Source organism: Amblyomma americanum, chromosome 2 (genome assembly GCF_052857255.1).
Source record: "Amblyomma americanum isolate KBUSLIRL-KWMA chromosome 2, ASM5285725v1, whole genome shotgun sequence".
Classification (NCBI taxonomy): Eukaryota; Metazoa; Arthropoda; class Arachnida; order Ixodida; family Ixodidae; genus Amblyomma; species Amblyomma americanum.
Genome location: NC_135498.1, coordinates 41,467,541 through 41,485,918, shown reverse-complemented (window position 1 = coordinate 41,485,918; position 18,378 = coordinate 41,467,541). Strand labels below are relative to the sequence as shown.

Here is an 18,378-nt window from a genome sequence, read left to right as displayed (position 1 = left end):
TTGTAAAAAAAATTACAAGGGAGGAAGTGTTGTGTGCCAAAAGCAGCGGCGTACCATGCGTGTGTTGGCAACTGTGGACACAAGCTGCATGGTGTGTATTGACGGGTGTGTGTGTGTGGTGCCGGCGGCATGGCTTCAATGTTGTGTGTCAATATTGTACCATGTTCTTAGTTGTGCAATAAATGAAGTGCAGACACAACACTTGGAATTACCAAATAGCTCCGAACGCGATTCTCCGGATTCTGAGAGAATTGCAGCTTCTTTGTTTCCGCTGTCAAAAATGTTTCAGTCTACTAAAGGTATACATCTTTGAGAACTCCTTTAACCGAGCGGCGGTGATTTGTATCAGCATCACCTTAGTACGACAGGCCTGGCGTCCAGGAATCTGACGTCACATCCGGTTGGCTGAACACCTCGTGGCGCAGTGTGCATGGCAGCAGCCTTGGCGGCAACATGCCAAGGAATCCCTCCTGCTTCGTAATGCAGGCTGTGGCAGTTCTGTTGCGAGAAAGACGAACCGAGGACCGCTTACATTTTATGCTTTCAACTGATTTGAAAAACGTTATTTTCGTTTCGAATGAATCGAAGAAGACCGATTTGAGCCTGCATCGACTAGTCCTCACTCCTCTCTTTCGTTTATCTTATATACGGTGAGAACACGTTCGTTCACGCCCAGTAACACGCATGCGAGTGTTTATATGCTTTTGTTGTTGCCAGAGGGAGACTCGATTGGCATCATCATCATCATCATCATCATCATCATCATCATCACTGTTTCCGTTGCTGTCATCAATTTGCAAATTGCGTCCATCACTATCACCATCAGCCTGACTACACCCTCTCATTTCTGTCTCTCCAATTAACCCTGCCCTTTGCCACTGCAGGACAAAACTATTTTCACTAAGTATTTACGCTTTAGCGTTAAAAGCCCCGTTGCCAAGAAAATCAGGCGCCGGAGTTTTCAACGTTGTGAGTGAAAAGTAGGGTGGCGTAGGGTGGCCCAGGTGGCCACCCGCCAAAGAAGCAACCTAGGCGGGCCATCTAGGTCAGGTGAACTTGAGAAGTCGTCACAACCTGCCCAGCGGATTGTGGGCAAAGTGACCAGCGTGGCCCGTGGCTGTTAAATTAATGACTGATCGCGAGAGGTTGCTTCCCACCGGTGGCAGCACCTGTCATCTCTGGGCCGTGGTGGATTCCTTAACCGCTGTACCACTGCGGAAGGAATGGTGTCAGGACTCCCAGGTACTTGTGAATGTAAAGTTGGGAATGACCAATTCCACATATGTGGCCATTAAAGCTATCGCGTGATATCCTTAAGGCGAAACTAAACTGTCCCCGCCAAATTTTTTGTATTATTATTTTTAAGCTAAAGCGGAATTCAAGACGGAGTTCCTTGGACTTCTATAGTCCACTCAGGCGAAAGAGGAGGAAGTGCGAACCACTTGCTCTCACTTTTAGCAGGAAAGAAGAAGAGAAAGCGTTCCTTGGCAGCGACTATGGCGAGGAGAGATTCAGGACCATCGTGGTACTTTTTCGAAACCCGTGACAGCATTCGTATTTTAATGGCCATTTACGGGGTGAGTCACACTGCTTCCATGGCAGCTGATGCGTCCTTTTGGCGCGATTATAAATGACATCGCCGCGAAATTGCGTTCCCTTTCTTCTTTCACTCCCTCCTTTATCCCTTCCCTTACGGCGCGGTTCAGGTGTCCAACGATATATGAGACAGATACTGCGCCATTTCCTTTCCCCAAAAACCAATTATTATTATTATCGTCCGAGGAGAGCCGCGCTCGCAAGTAATTCATCAGGCAAGAGAAAAAATGCTAGCCTTTCCCTTTTTTTTTCAGCACTTCGCTTTTCCGTTGCGATTCATGCCCCAATTTCCGGGACGGCGCGACGGGACCGCCGCGGTGGCTCAGTGGATAGGGCGCTCGACTACTGATCCGGAGTTCCCGGGTTCGAACCCGACCACGGCGGCTGCGTTTATATGGAGGAAAAACGCTAAGGCGCCCGTGTGCTGTGCGATGTCAGTGCACGTTAAAGATCCCCAGGTGGTCGAAATTATTCCGGAGCCCTCCACTACGGCACCTCTTCTTCCTTTCTTCTTTCACTCCCTCCTTTATCCCTTCCCTCACGGCGCGGTTCAGGTCTCCAACGATATGAGACAGATACTGCGCCATTTCCTTTCCCCAAAAACCAATTATAATTATATATATTTTTGCATTGGCAAGGCCGAAATCGACGTGTCAAGATGACCATAGGTATGGAATAATGGTCTGTAGCAAACGGGGTCAGGAGCTCCCAAGTACGCACAATAAATGATGGATGGAATTTGTTCACAAATGGTTTTCCCAAGATTGCCTATAGAAGTCCGTGCATTCAGTAGAGGTTGTTGATCCTCTTTCATCGAAGCTGCCAGCTTGATAACACAGATAACCTATCCTCCTATCTGAGCGGGATGTAGTGTAGTGTACGCTATCAGGTGCGCAATCTTTAGTATGTCCATCCGCATTAAAGAAATTATCGGTTGCTGATGATAAGGTGACTCTTGGGCCGGCTTGTATAGCATTGCGAAAAATTCAAAGCATATGAGAAGGCAGATAATATAGGAGAAGGCACAGCGCTTGCCCCATCTTGTGCATATCGTCCCTTCTGCTGCGCTTAATTTTTTTCAGAATGGCACTGCACATAAAGAAAATCGGAAATCACATAAAATTGAATAAGACACCATTTTAGGAGCGAACTTTCGATTTATGTGATAGCGACAGTTAGTTTATCGCTTATCGGGCCCTGTTGATTATGATCTGCACTGCACTGCGGTTAGGGCATGTATAGAGGAAAAATAATAAAAAAAAACTTGGAGGTCTTCTGCGACAGCATTTTTCGACAGCATTTGGGTTGCCTGCAGCGGTGCCCACAATAAGTGTCTAATGTTCGTCTAGCGATTTTGCCGCCAAAACTCCATTTGGAATTGGTTCTATTGCACCATGAGTCATCACCTTCTAGAATTTTTGAGTGCCTTCCATGGTATTATCATGAAATTATACTAATCCGGCCCACTAATCCTTCTTAATCCATTTTCTAACGTGGTTCTACGTGAAAGTTTCGGGGGTCCTTAGTCATATTTTTTTTTTGTGGGGGGAAACTTCCAAAATTATAGGGTCTCACATTTTTTTTCGCGGTGCTCTTAAACTGACAAATTTGGGTCACGTGACCCCAATGACGTCGCCAGGTAATTGACCAATTCGGAAAAATCAATATAGAGAAGCCGGAAATTTTTTGTGGGACGGCAGCCTGAAACTCTATCGCTTTAAAAATATAAAATTCTAAGACTCTGTGCCCTTACCAATCTTCCTACCAGTCCAAAGGTGAAGGGGAAAGGGAGGGCAAGCAAGGAAGTGACACGACAGCTGCACCATATGCGCAAGATTGAAAACGCAGCGGACTCATTTCCATCTTCGCAGTTGATTACGTTCCTCGCCGGAGTCTCGGAGGTCACATCGGCAATCGTCGTCGGCAGGAACACAGAATACCACAGTAAGCACACTGCGGGGACTCGATTTAATAAACCTGGACAGCCCTTGTGATTTGAGAGCGTCTCTCCAGAGCAGCGGCGGGGAGGGGGGGGGGCAGCAGAAAGAAGAGCATCGTGCTGAAATAAGCGCTGGCCTTTGAACAAACAGCGATACTGCATGAGGCCGGACGTATGCATCGTGTACTAGCTGGGTTCGGAAGACGTTTTCCGAAGCTGGGTGTCTTGTCTGTGGAAACGAAAAGGAAATTGAAACCTCAAGAGCTGTCAATCACGCACCAGGCTACATGAATATGTTCCAGAGGGACGCACATGCACATTGACGTGAAGCGTTGCAGAGCCTTACGCAATGCCGCACCGATGGTAGATACTTACTTTTATGAAATACGCACGACTTGGCTGCTTTAAACAGTGATTCCCTCTGCTCAGGGCGACCCTACATCTGGATCATGGGCGGCACCTACGCCTCGCTCCGGTTTATCACGCTCGGTGTCATCATCTACTGGATCGTGGCCGCTTCCAAGGTAGGCTTCCCCTCCAAGCTTCTTATATCTCCGCCTCAGTACTGCGTGCGTTCCGGAGGACGGATTTTTGAGTGTGGATATATAGGCATGTTCAACACTCTTGGGAAAAAAATTGTGAATATTGAAAAAATTTTAGGTGCTGTTGTAGAAATATTGAAGATAATGATCTACTCTTCTGAAAAGTAGCAAAAAAACAGCACACACAAAACAGCACAGCGACAAAATAGCACCGGGAAAAAAGGCACAGTGACAGAACGGCACAAGGAAAGAACAGCATGGCGACTAAACAGCACACGGAAAAAACAGCACGCGTCAAAATAGCACGCCGGATAAAACGGCACAGCGGCAAAAGAGCACAGCGAAAAAACAGCACGACGACAAAACAGCACATCGGAGTACGGTGCAGCGCTGCTGGAGAGGTGAATTATCATAGCCGTAACCGCAAACGGTAAATCAACACATGCGGCAGCGGCCTCCGGAGTTAGCGAATGCTCGTTTCACAGAATCGATAAGGAACACTGCAGGGTAATAATCGCGATCTCAAATACCGGATTTTCTATGCAGTGTAATGGAATCAATAGCGCCGAAGAAGTTCTGGAAGCATCGATTCTGCGGGTTGACCATCTTGGTGCTGAATTCTGGCAAATACGCCCGACAAAGGGCTCTGGGTGTACCAGAAGCTCTAATTCTTGAGAACTTTCGCTGTCCTCAATTAATATTCAGCAATTTTGTTTGCATCGAGATACAGGGCCTTCACACACAGAAAATATCCAGTATGCGATGCTTACCTTTAAAGAAAGCAGGATTTCACGAGCCGACATTTTCAGGTTGTTTGGTGCGTAACCAGGACGCTGCCCACTGGTTGTATGAGGCTGACCGGCGGTTACATTACTTAAATCGGCTGCACAGCTGACCTGAAAATTCATGCCTCAGCGGGCATTTCTTGAGTGTACTTTTATATGGAAGCCCTTTTTTCCCTTCGAAGAGAGTTATCTCGAAACATTAATTTTCGCCACATATGACCAAAGCTACTTTTTTCGCTTGGTAGCCAATCTTAATTAAGACAGCAACTTCCGCCAAATTTGACTCTTTTGCTCAGGAACCAAAAGAAAACCTAACAAACACACACACACCTAACATAACAAACACAGGTGGGAGTCTACTGAAGCAGAGTTGTAGAACAAACGCAGGGAATTTCGTTTCACAAGGTGTTTATGGCCAAATAGGGCTTTAAGATTGGGAGCGTGCAGCAGAAAAAAATAAGAATAACGAATTGGTAATATGCTATGGTTTGCTTCATTATAGACAGCAAAGAAGGCTGGTGATAATTATCCCTATGGGATGGCTCCAGCCTTGATAGTAGTGGTAGTAGTACTATGACATTTATTCAGACAAGAGTCTCAGGCTGAGCATATTTCTGGTAGATACCCGTAAAAAGGGCCGCCAACCGCAGGGCTTCCTTTCAGGGTATTTAAAAACTACCATTAAAAAAAAAAGCCGCCCGAACTAAAATACTGACCTGAGGCGTAACTGATATCATCGTACAAACTACTCTAGAAGCGCAACTTCTTAGTATAATATCGTTATGTGTTTAAGTGATAGCTACGACGTTGAATGTTCTTTAACCCAATGTGGCCAAATTTATCAAAGCACATTATCAGCAATCAGTATGCAGCCAGCTTCATGAAATCCCGCGGAAACAACAAGTGCACTCCCTAAGTCCAGTAAAATGCGTACAGCATTCCTCAGTGAAATTTAGCTGCGCAGGTGTAGGGACCCGTTGTTGTAAAGCAAATAACGCAGCGCTCATACGGACTGATCACGTGGGCGAGTGAAAGAGCGCGCAAGCAAGCTAGATTCCAACTCCATTCTAACTAGCTCGAGTCTAACTTAACTTAGTTTTTCTGTTTCCTGTTTATTCCGCATGTTAGGTTGCCGTATGCTTCAATAATAAAACATACTTTAGGTTATCTGCAGACTGCAACCGTTCTGTGTTTCGTGAACAAAAATAACGAATAGATTCATTTAGTGTAGTGGCGATCGCTTCAATGAAATTAAGATCAGTTCGATATCCCAATCCTTTTGCATGAAACTAAAATTAGATGCGTATTGTCCATTACACACTTTCGTTCCTCTTTTATTATATTTGTTGCAGCTGTTAGGTGCCATTTTCATGCTTCGGAATTTTAGAACTTTGGCGTAAGAACAGTACGAAGCAGAAAAAATGATAATACATCAATCTGAGTTCGAAATAGAGACGCGCTAAGCTTTTCGATGGCTTAGAGCACTCGGCCATCGCAGCGGCCTCTCGCTTTCCCTGTTCTAATTGGTAGCTTCTCTCTCTACGCCTTAGAACACGTCATCACCGCGAATGATAGCTATTACAGCTGAAGAGGGGGCGAAGGCTATAACACGCCAAAAAGTGAATCAAGGGAGAGATGCCATGCATGCTGCTGATCGAATAAGGAAGCGGTTGCGTGCAGCGGCATGTAATGCGTCGAGAGCAACCAAGGAAACCGAACATAGCCAGCAAATAGGACAAGATAAACTATCCGGGGCATTTGACCACAGAGCAGATGCCCGGGCCATTTTATCTCTCAGCTTTCCAGATTCTTCTTACATATAATGCAGAAAGAAACTAGATCATTGAAGCCAAGCAAGCAAGGACTATATAACCACTGCTTCTGCCAAATGCACCGTTCAAGCAACGCTGTTACCCACCAGTGCCCAAAGTTGTCCCATGTGGCAACTTTAGCGTCACAAATAAATAAATAAGCAATGCTTTTACTCAATGAATGAGCCTGCCCTGCTTCTTAATGAACCAGCGAAACACGCTAACTCCAAAGGTCGCTGCCGCATGTGTTTCGATTTATCGTTTGCGGTTATGGCTATGATAGATCACCCACCCAGCAGCTGCACCTTGCTCCGATGTGCTGTTTTGTAGTCGTGCTGTTTTTCCCCCCGCTCTGCTGTCGTCATGCTGTTTTTTCGCTTTGCTGTTTTGTCGCTGTGCTGTTTTGTCGGGCGTGCTGTTCTGACGCGGGCTGTTTTTTCCCTGTGCTGTCTTGTCACCATGCTGTTGGTTCCCTGTGCCGTTTTGTCGCTGTGCTGTTTTGTGCTGTGCTCTTTCTTGTGCGCTGTTTTGACGCATGCTCTTTTGACGTGTGCTGTTCTTTCGTGTCCCCTGCCAGGGCGTTAATAGTAAAAAAATGCAAGCCTGTTGAAGGGAGATCTGCTGATACATTAAATGATTCAGTGAAATCTTAAAATAGATGAAATAATTGTGTTCATAAACTCTTTCCTTTTGAAAAGCGCTTTCTTCTAGAATTGTTGGGTATGTGCAGTTCATTTTTTTTATGCGACGGGACATGTGAAGGTCTATGGGCCAAACAGGTTTTGATGTACTGTTTAGTTTGTAAATAAAACTTTGCATACTGCAAAAAAAGAAAGTCACCGGCACTTTTCCCGCTCTAACATGCGTGATCACTACTTTATTCTTTTTTACTGAATGCCAGTAACGCATTGTGAAAAGTGCAAATCGGCAAAAAGAACTTAAAAATTATGAAGACAGAGCTATGCAGGCAGAAACAAAATGAAAATGAATTGGAGGAACTGCGTTTATACTCCACATGAATGCATAGGACCCATTATACAGTCTGAGATCATGTGATTTCAGAACACGATCTCTTCTCGGAACGCTAGGCGTCATAAGGAATTCAGGACAGCGGTGTAGTTCAACTTCAGAGCAGAAATAACGGGAACATTCGCATTGTTGCGCAAATTTTTTTTTCCCTTTCATTAAGAACACGACTCTACACATGCGTTTGAACACATCGGCTTATAGCCCTATATAACGTAAAATGGTGGAATCCTGTTGCGGAAATATCAGTATTTTTTTGCAAGTTTTCTCTCTGTTTCGACAAACCCAGTATTTGACAGTGGAAAGCCTAGCCTCTGTTCTGTTTGAAGCCGATGTGAATAAGCGAATGCATCTGTAGACGTCATCCAACCGGCTCTAATAAATCTTCATTTTTTCCATAGGCGGCCAATTTTTTAAAATTTTGGATGGTTTGGGAGCGAACTTGACGCAAGGCATCGAGACGCCGCTGCCTGTGATTTGTGCTGGAGGTTACCTGCAATCTAAATCCTGCGGATTAGCACACTCCTTTATGTGCAATTACTTATACCCAAACACGCGACATTACCGATCCAGGCACCATAAGTCGCTATGCTTAGCGGCCCTAAATTGGGGCTGTCTAAATTACCGATAACGATGATGATTAGTAGCAATAAGACAAGAATCTCATTCGGAAAGAGATAAGCCGGTGGCCGTTAACAACTCGGGCCAACTGTCGGCCGCCAGTAGCGAACATAGTGTAAATCCGTGGGAATATCTTCACTTCAAAAAAAAAATCTACAGAACGTCATGAGATCCTGCGCTAGCATTGTGACTTTGTTCCAGTGAAAATTTCGGGAGAAATCGCCAACTGTTTCTGAGTAAAGCCTTCCCTATCTGTCGTTTTAGCTCATTTGTAATGAAGCGTGCTGTTTTCTCTGCGTAAGTGTCTCGTTCTTTTTGAAAGTACCGGTTGTGAGTCAAGGGAGCACCTAAACTCATTGGCATCCATGGAACAGCTGCCATGTGGCTGCTAAGCAAAGCTACGCATCTCACAAATATTGCACCTGCAGGAACATTTGTTCTTCCCTTGTAGCCTCGTGCCGGTCCCTTAATATTTCCATCACTTAATTAGTAATTCTTCTCTTGACTGAACCCTGCTTCACCTTAGGAGAATCCCCCCCCCCCCCCCCTAAGAAAAAGAAGAAAATATTGACCTCTTAATTTTTGCGTTGTACTGTGAGATCCAGGAGTAGCTGTTTTACTTGAATACGAACCTGTTGTCATTGCATGCCGTGCAAAAGAAAAGGACTCGAACACAATCAAGTGAACTTCATTTTTTTTATTTTAGCCTCCTCTATTGTTTTGCGGAAAAAAGAGCTGATTTTGAATTCGAAAGGCTGTAATAGTGTGCCATCGTGATTGACATCACAATCTGCGTGGGCATTTCGATATTGTTGCTCTTATCCTATGCTGCCTTAGTACCTGTTTGCTTGTTTTTCTCTTTATATTGTCTTTCTTCTCGGCCCTTGTATCGTTTGCTTTGAAGAGCATTGTTTCATTTATCATTGATCATGCGCCCCCTCCTACCAGACAGCAGGCTTAAATGCTGAGCGAACGAGAAGAATAAATAAACAAAGAAGTGGGAGATATTTAACCTTTCATGCAACCGTACTCCACAGGGCAACATTCGCAGCATGAGGATCGGGTTCAACATTATCTTCGTGCGTGTCTTAGGAAACCTCCTCTACGGCCTGGGATCCTTCTTCTACGACTCCTTTCTCGTGGTAAGCGAAATGCCTCCTGAAACGAAGAATTTACCACGCCGCTACGACAGCAGCATGCCAAGCGCAGTTTGATGATGTTGATTCCACTCTAATTTGGTTCCCTCCAATCAGCCACAGGGAATTTTTTGTAGGGTCAAGGAACAACGAATAGCTCACCCAGCATCTTAGTGGTTGGTAAACCCTACTGTGGGTCAGGCGTTATTGATTTTTAATAACTCAGTGCGTAACTGTAGTTATAAATGCACTCTGAAGTTGATGGTTGTTAAGAAACTCGGCAGGGACTCTTACTGCTTACGTGTGAGAATGCGGATGCATAATATGTAAACTGCACATGCAGTTGAAAAGATTAGTGTTCCGCTTTTTTCCGATGCTGCTGTGCCCAGTGGCTGCGAAGCCAGCGCGACGCCCAATTACAGCATGATTGCACTGGGTCGCCACTTGGAGTCCAGGTGCACAGTACTCTGCGCATGTTGACGTAGAATAATGATGCAAGCACTGTCTATGTCTGATGTGTTATCATATTAGAATGATGTACTATCACATTAGAGTGCAGTTTCGTGGTATGAATTACCTCTAGGCAGCGTCGTTTTCAGCCAAACTCGCAGAATGCCTCACTTTTCTCGGCAGTTCTCATTGTAAAACGGTCTGTTGTCAGCGATAAGTTTACCCAATGACCATGCCAGAGGCCAAACGTTCGCCCTTTTGAAGTTTCAGTTGAAACGCCCACCAACCTAACACTGCACTATCAGCCCATAAGCAACAGCATCAGTTCAGAGGCGCTAGTTATACTGGAACGGCCCGAAATTCATATCGAAGTTTAAAAAAATAAATGTTCAAAGTTTCACAGAGAAGGACGAAGATTGCGCTACGGAGAAACACGGCGGATGCACCACTGTTCACGCACTTCAACCATTTTAGGCTTAGCCTCACTGACAATTTCTTTTTTTGCGCGCGCAGAAAGATACCCTGGCAAGGCGGTACCGCCAGATCATTCATCCGGACCTCGTAAGTAATGTAGATGCAGCAAGTGATGCAGGCATTCAGTACGCGGGATTGCTTCAACTTCATTCACCGTAATTTAGTGGAAGCAAAATTAAAGGGCCTCATTCAGAAGAAAACTCCTCCGAATCTTTGTTTTCCATGAAACACTGTAGTTTATCTTTTTGTGGCTGTCTTAGATTTCCTTCTTCAGAAGAGGAGGAATTTATTTATGATAAGTCAGAAGTCAAAGTTGAAATATCTGTACCCGTTGCTCTTATTCACATTCGTAACAACATCGCCAACGTACTATGTCTTCGATTCGAGAACTATGTGATCGTGGCGTTAAAGAGGCGAGTGGTTTGGCGATATGGTAAGCATGACATATATAAAAATGGTATGTATGTGATTATATGTGTGGCATGGATGATATGTATACGGTGTGTATGGTGATATATTTATGACATGTGGGGTTTAACGCCCCGAAGCTGCAAAATGAAGCTATGAAAGACGCCTTAGATGAGGGGTTCTTATTAAGACCACCTGGACTATTTTAGCCTGTACACACAACCCGTAGCATACAAGTGTTTTTAACGCGCCGTTGCGCAGAAAATTCGGGGTCGGCGTGCTCTGCGTGGTAAGCGAATATCACGGGCATGGCTCTGGCAGGTGGCCCTCAGAAAGCAAATAAGAGGCAGGTGGGCCCCTTAGGTCACGTGATCTTGCGGCGTCATCACAACCTGCCCACCGCATAGTCAGGAAGCTGCCCACCGTGGCAGGTGGCAGCTAAACTAATGACTGGTCGCCCGAGAAGAGCAACTTGGGTCACGCAAGTCCCACGGCTGGGAGCACCTCCCATTGCAGGGCCATCGCTTATTCGCTGCACCACAGCGCCAGGAGTGATATGAGGGCTCCCAAGGGTTTTATGATTGCCCATCTATGAGTGTTCAGTCGAGAGTGACCAATTCCGCGTGTATGGCTGTTAACCCGCTTAAGCTATCGCGTCATACCCTTGAGGCGGAGCTTAAGTGTCTCCTCCAATTTTTCCAGTTCGCCTCCATAGAAGTAAGGTCTCCATGGCCGGGATTCTATCACGCGACCTTGGTCCCAGCAGCCGAAGTCCATAACCACTAATCCACCGTGCCTGGTTTGCTTTGTCTGAAGCACTTAAATTAGCACTCAGTCTGACGTGGGATTTAGCGCATGTTTACTTTTCAAAGGGTGTAAACTAAAAGAATGCGAGGCTAACGGTTGTGTTGGACTAACCTCTTCCACGTTATGTTCTACAGGTGCGTACCGGAATCTTACAAAGGTGTTGTCTTCGCCTTTCTCCACACAATAATTTTTGTCATTGTAGGAAATCGAATCCACAAAACCACACTCTTAGACCAGCCGCGGTGGCTCATGCAGTGGTTAAGTTCCCGGGTTCGAACCTGACCGCGGCGGCTGCGTTTTTATGGAGGCAAAACGCTAAGGCGCCCGTGTGCTGTGCGATGTCAGTGCACGTTAAAGATCCCCAGGTGGTCGAAATTATTCCGGAGCCCTCCACTACGGCACCTCTTTCTTCTTTCACTCCCTCCTTTATCCCTTCCCTTAGGGCGCGGTTCAGGTGTCCAACGATATATGAGACAGATACTGTGCCATTTACTCCCCCCCCCCAAAAAAAAAACAATTATTAGACGGCGGACAGGACTAAATGTCTACAAGGCTTAGTCCTTTGGGGGCTAGCTGCAACCTATACTCCTTAAGCGACTAAATGCGAAGGAACATCAGGCACAGGGGTTCCGGAAAAGCAGACCCTGGAAAAAAACGTCCGCCGATAAAATAACATCGGAAAATACGCCCCCATTTTCGAAGCAGAAAAAAATGTCCCCAGACTTGTGCCGCCAAATGCCTTGTAACCCCTGTGATTTCAGCATTCGCCTCACATGAGTGAGACTGGGAGTTCGATCCCAAGTGTCACCGGGTACCCACCGGTTTTCTGAGGGGTGAATATTTCTCCTTGCCTGGTACTCAGCCTACATTACGTGCAGTACCGCTATGCAATGTGCTCTAAATTCGACACTGGTCCCCGCTGGTGGGGTTGGTCCCATTTCACTTGCTTTAGTGTTAGCATGCTAGCTCAGAAGACAAACTCCACAGCCACTGAGCCATTTCTATGGCAGGCCAGAGGAATTAAGCCACATGAGATAGACAAATGCTCACTGTAAAGGATACTCACCACTACCGGCAGCAAGGGCACTTAAAGCGTAGTAAAAATTGGGTGAAATCGGGTAAAGCACTACGTAAATTCCGGAGGTATCGATTTCGCACAATGAATGCTTGTTCTTCGCAGGTACCGAAGGACGTCGTCCTTATTACTCTTCTTGCATGGACCGTGACTGAGGTAGGTAACAATCGCATCGACACCACATAAAACTAACTACCTTATCTAGAACAAGCCTTCATCATATTATCAATCAATTAATCAATCAATCAATAAACAAATAAACAAATGAATAAATTAATTGTATTTTAAATTAATTAATTAATTACCGTCGTTTTGCTGCTTTGCTATTTATTGAACATTACCTATAAGCCAATCTAAATGGAGGCAAGAATTGCACAACTGGGAACACAAGTGGGGCCGGTTGCTTTTTGGGGGTCTCGTTTTCTGACCTGAAATGACGATTCAGCATTTCACGTCAGGCAAAAACGCTTTTTCTAATGATATTAGAGGAAGGTATCTTTCAGAACCTTCAGGAAAGGTCACCGCTCTGAAACTAGGACATTTACAAAAGTTTAATGCGATCGGTGCCTACATACATTCTTTTTGATCTAACATTTTGACTCGTTGTCGGCTAATCACGACAGACGAGTGGACCGCAAAGAAAAGGAAGACCCCCTTCGCCCTCCAGCCATGTCTCTTCACGTCTCACGTTCTCGAAGTCGGTCTTAATCTTGTGACTTCTAGCTGCATGTTTATTTTCAAGAAGAAACCGCCCGCCTTGTTCGTGATTCCCTTTGCTAAAGCTAGATCTGATGGAACCTGGGACACCGTGACCTTCTGAGTGTTGTGAATCAAGGTCCAACACCATGGTGGGCAAAATATGTCCCTTCCCAGCGTGCTGTAGGCCAGTGTATTGTAATGTAGGGTAAGGAGGCGTCAGTCATACACACAACGATAGATCTAGGCGAAGGTTTTCTCAGAGTAACATGAAAGGTCGTTGCTAGATACACAGGAACAAGTTCCACCACTGAAATTAATAATTTTGAGACGAAATTTTCATCCGATATGCCGTAGCTTTGATATTGACAGCTCATCATGACGCATGGTGAGAGCTGGTCCGACCATTAGTTTGCAACACTGAACATACTATGCTTTGGTGTGAACAGTGAAAGAGCATTTTAGATCGTTCCATTCTGTTACTCGAAAATTTTTAAGATATATTTTGTGAAATTTTTTAAATATATTGACCAAGCAGTATAATTTAAGAGCCACAGTTTACGCTCAGAAATACGCTCCATAATCGAAAAACCTTGCAGCCGTGCACTATACGTTCTTTCAATGTGTGCAGACATGTGTCATTGATATTATGTGGCCGTCCTGTGTCTTTTTCTTGTGGGTCCTGCTGAGATGTCTCTCCATTCCAGAGGCAATGTTTGCACAAGGGCAACTAGCCTATTTCTTCAGTTTTTTTTTTTAAACCGACTCCAACTTCATTTGCGCCATGGCTAAAGCAAATTTCTTCATTGAGAAGCCGGCTGCAGCATGTGGATTATCTACACTTGTTAATTACTTGCTTCTGCTTGTCTTCATTCTTCCGTGGTCTTTTCTGGAGCACTTTAGGATTTCCTGTCCTCATTCGACATTTAATATTGCTTGTGAAATTAACAGCAGCAGAATTGAGCATGCTGCTATAGACACAGTGCCCACGTTCTCATTTTGTACTGGTCACAAAGGACACGTAACCGTGGTCATGTTCCATTTACAAGTATACATGAACTTTTCTGTCTCTTGCACTTCGCCGCCTTTATCCACCTCTCAGAAGCAGGGTAGTCAACCAGGCAACATGCCTGTATAGTATACCTACTTTTTATTGCGATATCATTACAAGCTTCAGAGAAAAAATGCGGCGTCGTTTATCATAAAGGTCGCTGATTGGTCTATGAGGTGTGACGTCAGAGTGACTTCTTTAGATCGCGTGACGAGAAGATGTGACTTAAAAATAACGCCATCAGACCGGAAGTGATGCCGCTTCTGCAAAGGCATCAACAACTTCTAACGGTATCGCCGTGGCAACGCGTAATGTAGTTATGAGTCCCTCAGATTGCTTTTCTTTCCCGCTCTTTTTCCATTTCTTATTCATATCACCTTTTTTTCTTTCCCCCTAAAGATGAGACCGCACGACTCGACTCAGTTTTATGCAGCTCTTGCGATGCAATTCCCTGGCGCTGTCACAAGAAGTAATTTTTGCCTTCGGCTGCGCGCAGTGCGTGATGCTGGACCGCATGAACCATTACGAGATGTACAGAGCCGGCGCGGAGAAAACCCCTGCCCCCATTTCCCGTGTCCTCAGCCCCGCCGAGCTCCTGTCCCCCACGGCTGCCTGGCCTCGGTCTGCCGTCACGTCTCCCACGGGCCAGCAGACGCAGTCGGCGGCGGTATGCGCGCCTCTCTTCTTGTGACGAGCGGCCTCAAACCAATCCGATGAGCCGACGCTGCTTCTGATAGTTTGGATAGGTTTTATATTATCTCACGAAAGAGAGCTCAAAAGCACCAGCAGAGCCAGAGAATTCCAATGTCCCCGCAATCCACTCGAGTTTAGATCAGATCTGGCAGGGTGTCCGAAGCGTACCACGAACAATTGGAAAGTAATAAAACTGCTTAGAACAAGGGAAGAGGTAGGAAGTAGGACAAGAACATCAATTTATGAGAATTAAAAGCGTGGAGGCTATTTCCTGTCACGTCGGGATATTCCTCTCTGCGGTATGCAGCATGACCTTCCTTAACGCAAAAGCCCAATTTTTGCACTCTATTCAGTTTGCTTTAGTTCAGGACATCCCATAGAGGTCCATTTACTGTTTGTTCTAGGCCTATTTTCTTCACCTCCGCTTCTTCTTGCAAGTTCACCTGGACAGCACGAATAACCTTGGCTCCTAATTACACGTAGGGAATTTGCTTTGTAGACAGCGCACGGCTGTAAATACATCGGTGGTCCTCTGTCTTCTAGGTGAGCTTGCATTATGTTGCAACCAGGTTACGTACGGGGGTTCTCATAGAAGGTCAAGTGCTCTGTAAGACCTGTCTTCTGCTTCTTCGTCTTCTACTGGGTCCTCATAATGTTCTCCTACCTTACACATATAACATAAGCACCGGTTTTACGGAATCGTTCATTCCCAGACTGCCAGCTTGTTCACCATAGCATGGTGCTGGGAAGTGGTCGGAAGCAATGGCCAACAAACAACCACCGAAAAGTTTCAAGGCTAACTTTACTAATGCGAAAGCACTGCTTGTCTCATGAGTAGCGTGTACAGGACCTGTCATCAGAGCGTGTCCGCACGAACTGTCAGTCAGTCATTACAGGGGTAATTAATAGAATAGTTGATGAAATAATTATGTAACTAGCACAAATGAATAGTAAAGTCATCGAGATTATTAATTAAATTGGTAATTAATCATTTGTCATAGTGATTAATGATGTTATTTGACAAAGTTTGACAAAATAATCGAAAAATTAATGGAATTGATGAATTAGTTAATTTTTGAATTAATTATATAAAGAATTGAATACCATTGCATTCATTTAGGTCACCAATGTGATTAATTACCTAGGTAAATCATAATTGACCGAATTAATTACATCAATTAGCGAACTACTTCATACATTCATCGGTTGTTTCATCCAATTGCTGAATCACCGAATTACTGAATTAATTACTCGACGCTCTAGCAACGGGACCCACGCCTGCGGATGTGGTAGAACAGAGCGAAAACACGACTTGGAAACGGCAAACGCATAAAAAAACGAACACGCAGCAACATAACCGATAGCAGTAAGAGAGATGCTTTCGTATTACTGCACCTAAGCAGACCTAAGTGCGCCCCTGAAATTTTTTTTTACTAATGAAAAAAAGGCTTCATCTTTTTAGTGTTGCGGTCGGCCGCGCATAAAACGTACGTGTGTACCCAAATGCTTGTATTGTCATAATTTCATAAACGATTTTCAGGGTGGTTCCAAAAACTGACGTACGAACAAGTTTTACCAGAACAAATTTGAATGTGCTGTCGTTTGCGCACTGCAGGCTTCCAGGGTGGTCAGTCCCTCGGTGCTAAGCCCTCCCACGGCGCGGCCGCTTGCGGGTGCAAGCAGGGTGGCAAGCCCGACCTCCTCGGTGCCTCCTCAGAGACCCTGGCCCCCCGCGGAAGCTCTGTCCCCTGTCCGCCGTGCCGTTTCTGCTGCACCCAGTCGCGTGGGCAGCCCCACCGTCGGTTACGCCCCCACCAAGTGACTTCGTCGCTCGACAGGAGCCTGGTCTCCCTCTGGATTTGCTTGTGCACGCTTGCACGAGCGAATTATTTGTTTAGACAATCTTGTAAATATAAATAAATCGTCTTAACACCTGCGTCCACCGTCTCAACAGCCCCGTAGAGAAAGGGATTCGTTGAAGTGGAAGCACCATAGTATAAGGGAAACAGCGTGCTGGACAGGACGCAGACTATGGGGAACCACGCGTAGAGAAAAGGAAACCGGTAATACCCTTTATTCTGTTTAATTTATGTGCATACTTGTACAGCTCAATTAAAAAAAAACGGCTAACCTAAGCTTATGTCCCAGGCTGGTTTAATTCAGCGGGAACAATGCACACAGTAGCCTGCCGGAAGCGCTCAGACTGACTGTCCTACCGACCACTTGTGGCGTGCGCTACGACTGCAGGCGTCCAACCAGGCGCCATCATAAACTGGCCTGTGAGAAGTCCAACCGAGCAATCGCCTGTGAGGCGTCCAAGCAGGTATGTGAGGCGCCTGAACGGGCAGTCGCCTACGCCTCACCGGGCCGCTAGAGGGCCTCCGGCGCTCCTTCTGGCCAGTTGCGGCGGGCGCACTGGGCTCCAATTTGCCAGCTGCTGCGATTTTCCGCCTGCGGCGCGGTGACCGATCCTCGCTGGCCACGCCCTCCGACATGTGCGCATGCGCGTCACTCCGATCGGCCACATGCGTCTCGGCGCTCCACAATCTGCGCGAAGCTTTGTCACCCGAAACCCCTCATATTCCTCCAATGATACCAAAGATAAACAGATCTCGCTGTAAAAGATACTGAGCGGGTAAAGAAAATGTCAGCATCAAAGCTGCTGCGAATCTATGAACGAGGGGTGTTAACGATGCAGCTACCGTGAAATAGCATCTTTACTCAACATCTATGCCGACTCCAACAAAGCCATCCGCAATATACAACGCAGACTACTGGAAACCCATCTAGTACATGACATTCTAGTATAATCCTATTACAGCAATCCAAACATTAAAATCACCCTGCGTTGGATACCTGGTCATGCTGGTATCGAGGGAAATGAGTTGGCTCATCAGCAGGCCCGCGAAAACAACACCCGGGCACCTTCGATCCCCTGGCCAAATCCAACATCAGTGGAATCTGACGCAATATACAAAGATCAAATACCAGAACACTAGCAGAACACATGAGAAAATCGCACAATTGTACCCCAACCTCACCCTTCACTAAACATGGGACTAGCACCCGTCCTTCGCAAAAGGGAGAAAGGAAGAGAAAAAGCGCTTTGACTGAAACCTCCGACGTAAGGCAAAGCGGGAAGCGCACTCAGACTAGACGATGCTCGCGGAAGACAAGACAAATATTTTCAGCTGTCACTGTGCCAAATGACTTCACCTCGTTACACCTTTGATAACTTGACAGCGAAGTCTACCTACCGCGAAGAAAA

At 45.8% G+C, this 18,378-nt stretch overlaps 1 protein-coding gene across 1 annotated transcript; it reads left to right on the top strand.

Moving 5' to 3' along the window:
• Positions 1 to 1,473: 1,473 nt before the first annotated feature.
• Positions 1,474 to 16,942, top strand: LOC144118507 (uncharacterized). Its single transcript, XM_077651430.1, has 8 exons — positions 1,474 to 1,577; positions 3,468 to 3,540; positions 3,965 to 4,059; positions 9,358 to 9,462; positions 10,420 to 10,467; positions 12,776 to 12,826; positions 14,914 to 15,084; positions 16,726 to 16,942. Exons 1-8 carry the CDS (start codon positions 1,497 to 1,499, stop codon positions 16,930 to 16,932), a joined length of 831 nt encoding a protein of 276 aa, XP_077507556.1. The 5' UTR covers positions 1,474 to 1,496; the 3' UTR covers positions 16,933 to 16,942.
• The last annotated feature ends 1,436 nt before the right edge of the window (positions 16,943 to 18,378 follow it).